Here is an 11,949-nt window from a genome sequence, read left to right as displayed (position 1 = left end):
TTGAGGAAACTGAAAATAAGTGGCAACAGGTCCTATAGAGGGACAAATCCAAATGTGAGAATTGAATTGGTTCATGCTGTTCTGAGGCACTGTGCAGGGCAACTAGGAAGTGTGTTCCGGACTCTATTTCAACACTCAATTGACAGTCACACCGTCCCCCAGCTGTGGAAACACTCGACAGTCATCCCCATCTCCAAAAGAAACAACCCAAAGTCTCTGAATGATCTTCGTCCTGTGGCCCTCACCTCCCTGGTGATGAAGGCCATGGAGAAGATCATAAAACAGCACATTGTAAGAACAACTGACCCCCTGATGGACCCATTCCAGTTTGCTTACCGTGCACGCAGAGGTGTCGATGATGCAAAAATCTTCATCTTGGACCCCATCCACAAACATCTGGAGCTCCCTGACTCCTCCGACAGACTTCTGTTTGCTGATTTCTCATCAGCGTTCAACACTCTGCAGCCTCATATCCTGGCCACTAAGCTTTCCACCCAATTTCACCGGAATGATCAGCTAATACTGTGGATATTGGACTTTTTGACCAACAGGACTCAGAAAGTTCGGGTGAACAACTCTCTTTCTGGTCTCCGTTCCATCTCCACTGGCTCCCCCCAGGGCTGTGGGCTCTCCCCCCTGCTTTTCATCCTCTCCACTGATGACTGCAGATCCACACAGCCCAACTGTCAGCTGGTTCAATATGCTCACAACACAGTTCTCCTGTCACTGCTGTCAGGCCTCTCACAACACCATGGGCCCGCTCTGCAGGAGTTTGTAGAGTGGTGTGACAGCTCCAAACTTGAACTGAACGTGAGCAAAACCAAAGAGATGGTGGTGACCTTCTCCAGTAGGCAGAGGGATCTGGCTGCTTCAGTCACCACCACCATCCACGGGAAGCCAGTGGAGGTAGTTGAGGAGTACAAATACCTGGGAACCATCTTTCACAACCTCCTGAAATTCTCTGCCAACACAGAGGAGATTCTCAGGAGGTGCCACCAATGGCTATACCTCCTTAGGAAACTCAACTCCTTTGGAGTCAGCACACCCATCAAGACGACTTTTTACTATGCCTTCCTGGAAAGCATCATGACCTTCTCCATCACCTGCTGGCTCCACTCCCTCAGCGTTCAGAACAGGAACAGACTGCAGCACACTGCATCAGTGTGCTCTAAAATCATTGGCCTGCCTGTCAGAGCCCAAAGACAGGTAGCCAAAATCATCAATGACCATTTCAATGGCTCCCCTCTGGGCGACTCCTCCGCTGCATTTCCTGCAGGACTGAGAGGAGGAGAGCCACCTTTGTCCCCAAAGCCACTCTGCTTTTTAACTCCAGCCGATAAGACCATCTCCCACACCAGAAACATAAACTACTCTACACTCTTTTTATACTACCGACACTTTATTCACTTTTAGTCACTGTTATATGTTAATTGCCCCTTGGGGATAAATAAAGTATTTCTGATTCTGATTCAGGAAGAAGTCAGGAGAGAGGGTAATGAGGGAAATGGAAACACCTAGGGAGACACAGCTGACACAAATGAACATGACGCCACCCGGGAAGTAAAACAAAACACCTTGAATGCAAGAGTTTCAAAATAAAACAGGAAACATGGAGAGACGTAGACATGATAACACAAGCTTGACAACATGAAACACAAAGACAAGAAATACATGACAGACTAACACAGGCAACAGGAAAAGACTCACAAACACAGAGACATAGGTGCAACATAACCTAGACTAAAACTCAACTAAACTCTAACTAATAATAACACAAGAACCTGTTATCACAACTTAATATAATTCCAATGAAACACGAGGAATCAAAAATACAAAATAAACTCAAAATGCTGGGTCACACACTCAGCCCCTGACAATAGCTTTCTACTGTTGCTAACAATAAGAATAAACAAACAGGAAAGAAAGAAAATATGAGTACCTGAAACCACGATGAAAAAAATATAATAACACTGTAGGTAAAAGTGTTAAAAAAAGAATCTAGGTACAGAAAAGCTCATTATCTCAACATGTGCATTCAATATTTTTTATGTTATCCTCGGATGACTCAAACTGCTTTCTAACCATAATTAATATTAAATGGAGCATCAAGTTCCATTTATCCAGTATCAGCACATCACAGGTTATTTATCATAATTAGTTCTTTTCTGCTCTAATGTTTCTCAATTTTAGTTCCCTGTAGCAGCCTGTATTGATCTTGTATTTATTAGAAAGGCTCTGCAAATGCTCTTTAAAGAGCAGTCAATGCTTAGCCTTTTGCACTGATATCTGACTGCATCTCGTCTTATGGGATGTTCAAAACTGTTGTAGTCTAGAGTCAGCCCTCATTTCTTCCATATTTTGCTTCCATACAGCCAGAGTTCTCCATCCTTTGTGAACATAAAAGTTTCTATGCACATTGGCTTTCTCTCACTTTTAGTCCAGTGCTTGCAACGGATCATTTCAGAGGATTTTTGTTTTGTTTACTAAGCCACTTAACCTTGACCTATGAATCATTCAAGCATAATAAATGCACCGAACTAAAGAGATGAACCTGTGTCGTGTCTACACATAACAGTCAACTTAGCAAATAACTTTTAATGGTATCTTAAGGCACTTTGTTACCAGCAGCCTGTCACAAAGACACATGATTTAGTCCCATTTCTTCAGTCGAATCTATGAAAAATGCCTAAGATAACACAACTGGAAAGGCAGTATTTTTGCACGAGGTGATAAAGAGTTACTAGCTGAAAACCTTGTGCATTTTTGCATGGTGCACAGCATATCCCTAAAAACTGTAAAATAAATAAATAAATAAGTAAATTGGACAGTTTAGTTTAGGACAAAAGAAGAAGTGGGAGGCCTAAAAAATATCTACAGCAGACCTGAAAGTATCAGAAAGTCATGTCCTTAAGAAATCCACTAAAGACCTCAAAGGGCCTGATTGTTGCATCTGGCCTTTCAGCTGATCCATCTGCTGTTTACTGAAGACTCATCAGAAATAGTCTCAGTAGTAGGTTGGCCCAAGAGTTAAGAAGCCATTCTTAAGGAAGAAAAGCTCGAGATATATAAAATTACAAAAGAACTGGACTGAAAATATTATGTTGTTATGGATCTTATTGTGAGATTTTCGGTTCAGATCATTGTCAGTGTGCACAAAGGAAGTCAGGAGAGACGTATCATCGGTAACCATGAGTGTGTACATCCTATAAAACATGGTGGAGACTCTGTCCTGGTTTGGGGCTGTATTTTAATAAGTGGTGTTGGGGGATTTTGTCAAAACTGAATTTTAAACACACCAAAGCACTGCCAAATTTTTTGATTCCCCATGTAATATCATCTGGAAAGCATTTAACTGCAATGGCTTCATTTTCCTGCAAGACAATGATCCCAAACACACTGCCATTGCAGTAAAAGCAGACCTTGGTGGAAAAAACAGACAATAGAACACTATTAGTCATTGACTGACCTCCCCAGAGGCCAGACCTCAAAATTAAAGCAGTATAGGATCATCTTGACAGAGAACAGAACAGAAGGCAGAGGACATCCAAGAACCATTCCTGAAGACTCATTACAATTGTACATAATCTGTTTAGCCTTATATACTGTATTTGCATGTGCATGTGCATATACACACTTGATATTTCATTGAATGCTATGATTTTATGTTGCTTTAAACTAGTGCTGTCAAAATTATCGCGTTAATTGTTAAGATCAACGCGAAATGTTTAATGCATTAAAAAAATTTAACGCTGATTTTGTTTTTTTATTAATTTCCTGTAATCTAAGACCTTTAAATTCATGAGCACCTCTGGAGGAGGGGGCAACAGTGTGCTATGCTGGCGTTTGGCCTGACAGAAATGATTAGAAGAAGAAGAAGAAGTGACACCATGCTACTATCTAGCTAACACTAGCTAACACACGCAAGCATGGACGAGGGCGGACTTTTGGGTGGAAAGTTTCTCTTTAAGAAGTTGCCTGATGGCTTGTTGGACAAAACGAGAGTAAGATGCACAATTTGCAACGCTGAATTCAAGTACCACAGAAGCAGTTCATCACTGGCGTATCACCTGAGAGCAAAACACCCAACTGAATCCACCTCTACGGGACCTCGCCAGTCTACGCTTCAGGAGTATGGTGCTTGTGGACGAATAACAAAAAATGTGAGAGAAAAGGTAACCAATTCCTTGGTTGTTTGGATAGCTAAAAACTGCCGACCAGTTAGCATAGTAGAAGATGATGGACTGAGAGAAGTCATTCGTGCTGCATCAGGAGATGAGTGTTACAATCTGCCCTCGAGAGGAACCATTGTGTCGAGACTGCACACTTTGTATGGGGACCAGAGGGCTCAGCAGTCCAGCAAGCTTGTGCAAGTAAGGAATGTCGCTCTCACCGGAGACCACTGGACTTCGGTGAACAACGATAATTACTTAAAATATAAAGAATAAAAAAATGTAATTGGAGCCAGGCTATTAATAAAGTAATTGAGATTAATCGCAATTAATAACAGAAAATTGTGAGATTAGTTAGTTAATTTTTTTTAATCTATTGACAGCACTACTTTAAACAGTATTAACAGAGCAGGTTTTCCCTTTGGCTTGGGTATGAAATAATTTCACCTTGGCGGATAATTATCTCAGAATAGGAAAATAACAGCACTCAGTTTTTCTTCAGGGGTCTGGAGTCAGCATTTGATATAATCTTCTGTGTCCTGCTTCGTGTAGAGAATGTCCATTGATCTTCATCCAAAAAGACCACAATGAGCCATAAAAGCATTTCAGGGCAGTCGCCAAGAAGCACATACTCTAAAGTGGTTATGATGCACAAGGTCGTTAAATGCTGGACTTTCTCCAACTGTATGTCTGCACAAAGAATAAGCAAATCAATCTGAGACAGGCATGATTATAAGCAGAAATGCATCACGGGACTGTCTTCCTGTAGGATCTGAAGCATTGTAGTGGAAACAGAGGAGAACGCACAGTTAATTTTCATATAAATATTTATTGCAGAGGAGGTATCTTTTATGTACATGCTATCACAATATAACACAATATAAATCTACCAAATATTCCCATATATTGATGCTATAAGCTTGTCATAGAGCAATAGTTATAACAAGCACAATACAGTGGGTTAGAGACAGTATCACTCACTATACAACTTGTAACAGTCCATAAAAGATCAATTTTTTCTTTTCTTTATTTATTTTTTTGTTCTATCAAGGGCAGTGAAACATCGGTCCTACTAATTTCTTGAATTCATGCAGAAGCCACAAGAGCAAGATTTACGACGTTACAGCGTTGAGTAGTAGTAGTAGTAGCGATAGTAGTAGTTGTATTTGCCTTTGTGTGACTTTGTTTGGTCACAAGAAATAGAAGTCAGGTTTAAATGAAAGCAGCTAACCAACAAAAATGCACCATGGTAGAGACGACCCAATTGGAGGACAAAGAAGCTACGGGACACGGCGTGGTACAAGAACAATGATCTTGGATTTTCACACCCGAGTAAATGGCTGAGGTTCAAATACTCACAGACTCATTGATGAATTCCAGAGAGACGGACAGTAACAAACACTTGGTTATGTATCACACTGTTTAATACGCATACAGCTATGGACTGGCAGAACTGAGAATTCCTGCAGCAAGCACGCTATTGTAAATTAAAAAAGTAGACTCAAAGTTACATAAAACAGTGACTTCATTTAGTGCTGGGATGTTGCACTGTCATTTTTTGGGGTTTAGTTTTAAAATCAACATAAATGACACCATAAAAATTCCTTCTGTTGTTAAAAATGCTAACATATTGCTTGTTTTTGGTTCTTTTTCTTTTTGGGATTAAATTCAACCAAAATCATGGAGCCTCTATTCGCTCCATTTCACTTTGAAATATGAAAACAAACACATCTTTCCATTTTGAAATAACTTTCCTACAGTGACAGTAAAAGAGGCAGCAGGTTATTCTTCTCCCGAGTTCAGTGAAAATGGCAGTGACTCCAAAGTTAGGTTTAAATAAAGAAGGGGCTTTTCAAATGTCGCTGTACTCATGCAATAAAATCCTGACTCAGATGATAGATGATGCTTAACATCTGGTTCATAAAGATCACAAGGATCCATCAAAGGATTGCAATCAATCAGTGCTCTCTGACACCTCCCACAGGCTGGAGGTGGAGGTAATTCTCAGAAAATGATATCAGTTGCTGGATTGTTTTCATTTGAGTTGTGCCAAAGAAATTTAGTAATTCAAGAAAACTCACCGATGGGTACTGGCCTGAATCATAGTCATTACCAACCCCTAATGGGTTCTGAGGAAATTGACATGAACACAGACAATTACAATCAGTAATTCTCACAAGATACCACAATGCACTGTGGATGCTTTACTGACACACAACTGCAAATATAAATGCGGGTATTTTTTTCACTTTGATAGTTTATGGTGACTATTTAGACATTTTGATACAAAACACGGCACATCTCAAAACCTTTAAAAGATTTAGTCAGATTATTATTTGATAACTACCATGCTAAGTTTAATTATGAACTTATTAGGTTGATAAACAAATGGGGGTTCAGTCTGATTTGTATTTAAGTTGAAATGACGCCTAATATGGAGATGCAAAGAAAAACTGCAGCAGTGCTTAACCTTTAAATATAAAAGGTCACACTATTGTCAGTATTTCACATCATTCAATGACAGTTCCTTTATCCAGTTAATAAAAACTTGGATTTTATTTTGGAAGTTATGGCCACTGTTTCTATCATTTAGATAGGATCATACTTGATGAACCTTCATTCATCCCTGTCTGTGTCCAGAGTTTCCTACATTGCAGATTTCAGACTTGATGCTTAATCTGCACTAGACCATAAACTTTGAAACACTATATAAGTAAATAAAAGATGGATGTGAACAACATGACATCACTGATGAAGAGTTGAGTTTGGCATTTCGGCTGCTGTTGGGATTTCTTCTATTTTTTGGAGCCAGAAAGAACCACATGTGGAAGTGAGGATGAAGGTATAAGTCATCAACTTACCTTAACTAACCCAACCTGGTACTAGCGAGCAAAGTCCTGGAAATATTCTTCAGAGACTTTGGTTCATAGTGGCATGATCACACAGTTGCTGTAGATCCATAATGTGAATCTCACCACTGGAAGGTGCGCTATTGGATTAAGGTTTGGTGGAGGCCATTTGAGTACAGTGAACTTAACGTAATGTTCAAGAAACCATTTGAGATGATTTGAGGTTTGCGTTAGCCTACGGGGAGCAGCTATCGGACAATGGGTACGCTGTGATCATAAAAGGATCAGCAACAATACTGGGGTAGGCTGTGGCATTTAAACGGTGATGAATTTGTATTAGAGGCCTACATCCCCCAAGCTATTACAACACCACCAGCATCACCCTGAACCACTGATACAGAGTTGAACCATGCTTTTGTGTTGTTAACTCCAGCTTCTAACTCTACCATGCAAATGTTGGAGCAGAAATTGAGGCTTCTTAGACCAGAGGGAATATTTTTCCAGTCTTCTATTGTCCAGTTCTGGTGAGTCAATGTGAAATAGGCTCAGTTTCTTGTTCTTAGCTGACAGAAATAGCATCTAGGACAGGCTTCTCCAGCTATAGGTCATTGGCTTCAAGGTTAAGAGATGCTCTTCTGCATACGTTGCTTGTAACAAGTGGTTATAAGTATTTTTCTTTCTTTCCTATCAATTCCAAGTAGTTTGGCCATTCTCCTCCGACTTCTCACATCAAAAATGTCATTTTTGCCCAGAGAACTGCCATTCACCGGATATTTTTCTCTGTTTTTGGACCATTCTCTGTAAACTCTAGAGTGGGAATATGAGAAAATATAAACAAATCAGCAGTTTCTGAAATATTCATCCCAGCTCATCTGACAACCACAATCATACTACGTTCAGTCACTTAAATCACAGATTTTTCCCATTCTAAACTTCCCTATTAGCAGGTCTTTTTGACCATGACCATGTGACTGACTAAGTCAAGATTTGCGCTAATGAACAGTGAACAGTTGAGTGTAAACAAAAACATACCAGCACTCACACTCATTACAACTGTTGTACAGACCTCTTGCATAGACTCTTAGTACATTGAAATGCATCATAATCTATAATATTTGTCAGATCACTCGCACACTGTAAAGTTGGGCATTTTCAATATTCTCAAGGGATTGACTGACTTAAACATAGTGGGCTCAAGTGCAGTGTAGCACACAAGTGTAGCTAACAAAGTCATCTATCGCTGCAAGATCCAGAAAAAGTAGCTATGTCTATGAAAAACGAGGTCCCAGAGGCACAGCAGCATTTCAGGCAGCTCATTTCTTTAACTAAAGGTTACTTTCTGTTGCTACAGCATGGATCTCCACATTTTCGATATTTATGCTAACTGCCCTTGCTGACATGACCCAAAAGCGATTAGTGTCTCCTTCATTTTCAAACAGGGTGTCTTTTGCTTTTAGGCCATTACATTAGACTATAATCTACAGATGCATAGCATGTTAATTTGTTTAATTTTGATGGATGATTATCCAGACTAAGTAATAACTTCCAGACAGTTTTAGCTAAGCCAGAAGTCTCCTTAAAAACCTGTGGGACTATCTGGCAAATTTTAGTGGCCACAACTACTAGACAGAACCCAAGTTTTAATTACCCAGAATGCTTCTGTTATTGTGTAAGAGAAGTTGCTTTCCTTTTTTTTACATTGAGGCAGTAGGATGGTAAACACAAAGGCAAGAACAGATCTTCTGCAAATTTTTCTGCATCTCATTTGTCCTTTAAATATTGCATCCTCAGGCACACACTTACTCACATTTGGTGCAAGACGAAGATCCAAGCTGGATTCATACACAAAGCTGGTGCAAATAACTTTTCCGTCACTACTTTTGACATATGTGAACATATCTGACACATTCATGTTAACGCTGCTCTCAAATATCACCCTTTAGCTTTTGAAACTATAAAACAGGGTCTCAAAAAAGTGAACTGAAAACAACATTATACATTTGCCAACACATTAACTGTTTTAGTAGACAAACCGGTAGGCTTCATCTACTCTCGATACCTGGCTGTGCATGCTGTTTATATAATTCACCATCACAAAATGCTGAAGAAGAAGACACTCGCTTCTCTTCAGACTGATACAAGACAATGCTAGTTAGATAGGCACATACAGTACATCTCCGCAGACTTGGAAGCATTTTAATCTGCTGAGAACTACAATTAAATAGATCTAAACAAAAAACAAACAAACAAAACATGTCTGAGTTTGGTCAGTGTGTTATATCGTGTGTGATATCATGCCATGTGGTTGAAAATAAGAAGACAAAATGTACAAGTTGGACATAACCTGTCCTCAGTTCTTAATTTGTGAAATTGGCTAAAGTGCTATAGACTGATTTCTTTCCTACGCCAAGGACAAAAACTAATAAATTAACTTTAGAGCTTCGAGACCTGCATCCCTCTTTGCAACTGTTCACTTGTTCTTTGGCTTTCACTTTCCCTGTTATGCAATTCAACCTTAATTTTATACTTTCTTGTTTATACACATCAATATTTGTCTCTACAGTCTCGTCCAAGAACTAATCATAGCAAAAAAAAAGTAAGAACAGCTGACATGGTGAACATGGATGTTTAACATTGCTTATGAAGTGAAAAGACTGAATTAAAAGTTGCATAATTAGTCTACAATTTCTCTTCAGGAGTGCCCTGTAATAATCTGGAATGCTCATCATGACTTTTTTTTTTTGTAGATTTCACTTTTTTCCAAAATAGATAAAACAGGAACAAAACCTTGGAAAGGAAGGCAACTTGTGGATCAACTTTGCTTCCAAGTCACCGTACTAATAGTAAAAGGTGATATTTAACGATTTCAAAGTGGAAAAAAAGTATACATCAATAATTATAATATATCAGTGGTCCATTAAGGTTGAGTGTCATGCTTTCTTGCTCGACGTACTATCCTCAAAGTCCCAGGGACAAACATCTGCCTTTTTAGCAGCACCTACAGGCCCCCCTTTAGGAGTTGGTTTGCTCTGTTTCACTGCAGAAGAACTTTTGTCTGTATCCGTTTTTTCCTCAAAATCCCACGGACAGACTTCCGCCTGCTTTTCTTTGGCTGCTCCAACATTAGCGCTTTTCCTTTTTTCTACCAGCAGCATTTCCTGGTGACTCTCTACATCCCACGGGCAGACCTCGGCCATTTTTTGCTGGCCGACATGTTTCTCTGAAGATTTACTCTTGTCCTTCACCTTTGTTCTGCTTTTCTCATCATCAGTGTCTTTTGATTTTTCTTGGTCAACTGTTCTTGTGAAAGGGGGCCCTTTCTTTTTAGAAGGGGACTCCTTGGTTTTGGGTGCTTGTGAGGGGCTGGGTATCCTCTCTGAATTTGGAGCAGCTGCACTGTTGTCGAATTCCCATGGACAGACGTCGACTTTTGATATTAGTGGCTGGAGTGATCCTTTAGGTGGATCTCTCACATCCATTGGAGAGGTTCCCTTTTTCTGCTTTGTCACGTCTGGTGAGTGAGCTGACTCTGTTGGTTTTTTCAGCTCTTCGAAGTCCCAGGGACAAACATCTGCCCGATGTGTTCTGGAGCTTTCAACTGAAGAGGGAGGCTGCTGGGCTTTAGACTGAGACATCGATTGCTTCGATGGTTCCGCTTGACTGGCTTGAATCTCACCTCTGTCTTCCCATGGGCACACCTCTGCTCGAATAGCCGATGACCTCTGAATCTCCTTTGGGTGCCTGCCACTGGATGGAGAATGATCAGAACCTTTCTGCTTCTGAGACTTGGCTCCTTTCGTGCTACCTCCATGAACAGTTGTGGTTTCCTTTGGTGCAATAGATACATGCTTTTGAACCTTATTTTCAGATGGAGTTGGGAGATCTTCCACCTCCCAGGGGCATACTTCTGAGAGATCATAGAGGTCTTTTCCCTTAATGGGGTCGGAGCAGATTGTCGGTTGGCTGCCACTAACTGGCTGTTTCATGATTATGCCTTTTGTGGTGCTTTGTTTGTACTCGACTGACTGGCTGATAATCATCTTGGGTTGGCATTCATTTTCTGGCTCTACATTTGCCTTTGTGTCTTTGCTCTTTGGCTGACTCTTCTTATTGCTTTCCTCTGTACCCTGGGTCTTTCCAGTCAAGCCCAAAGTCTTCTCTTTGGCACTAGCAATGACACTGAGGGACTTCTGCAGCATGGAGGCTCTAGGATGAATTGGTTTCTTGTCTGCAGAGAGATTATGGGCGCTTGCTGACTTGCATACCAAGGGAACTGATTCTGTAGATTCACTGGGGGCGTTTATGTTCTCACTGGATGTCTTCTTGACCAGCTTCTTGCCCATAAGTGTATCCAGGAGGGACCCTTCAGCTGTGTTCTCATCAATCTTATCATTTACAGTGCTGCTGGAGTCCTCATTCTGGTCCCGGACGTGATCATAGCTACTGTGTGACTTCTTCAGGGAGAACACCTTGTTCTTCAGTGTCTCTTCCTTCGCTGGTTTTGCTGGGTGAGTCGTATCCAAGGGGGTTTTCTTCAGCATGGAGATGCTGTTACGATTGCTGCCATGCTCTCCCGCCTCCTTCTCTTCACGGCTGCACTGGCGATGCACAGACTCGGGAATCTCTGTGATGCGCCTCATCAGCGAGCGACCTAACCCTTTCTTAGAGCTTCGCTTTTTCTGGAGATGAGGGTTGTTTGCTAGCATCTTCTTCCTTTTGTAAATCTCCAACTGGGAGTACAGTTTCTTCAGCTCTTCCTACACATCAATGATAAGACAGATACAAAGTTATAAGTCTTTTTTTAAAGACATTAACCTGGCTAAATAAAGAAAACAAACAAACAAAGGTCGCGCTCAAACACTGCTACAGAAAAGCACACAATCTGCTGCACAGAAAGCATGCAGTACTACTTAATGACACATGACTACAAA

The 11,949-nt window shown here is 40.6% G+C and overlaps 1 protein-coding gene across 1 annotated transcript in view; it reads right to left on the bottom strand.

Annotated features, from left to right (window-relative positions):
• Positions 1–5,140: 5,140 nt before the first annotated feature.
• The window catches only part of gpr158a (G protein-coupled receptor 158a), a 96,776-nt gene continuing 89,967 nt past the window's right edge, over positions 5,141–11,949 (bottom strand). Inside the window, exon 11 of the mRNA XM_080865152.1 lies at positions 5,141–11,775. Coding sequence (XP_080721278.1) covers positions 9,949–11,775 — 1,827 coding nt within the window. The 3' untranslated portion in view covers positions 5,141–9,948. The remainder of the gene's footprint in view (positions 11,776–11,949) is intronic.

The sequence above is a fragment of the Rhamphochromis sp. 'chilingali' genome (assembly GCF_963969265.1).
Source record: "Rhamphochromis sp. 'chilingali' genome assembly, chromosome: 18".
Classification (NCBI taxonomy): domain Eukaryota; kingdom Metazoa; phylum Chordata; class Actinopteri; order Cichliformes; family Cichlidae; genus Rhamphochromis; species Rhamphochromis sp. 'chilingali'.
Note: the sequence above shows the minus strand (reverse complement) of the source record. Positions and strands in the feature narration are given on the sequence as shown.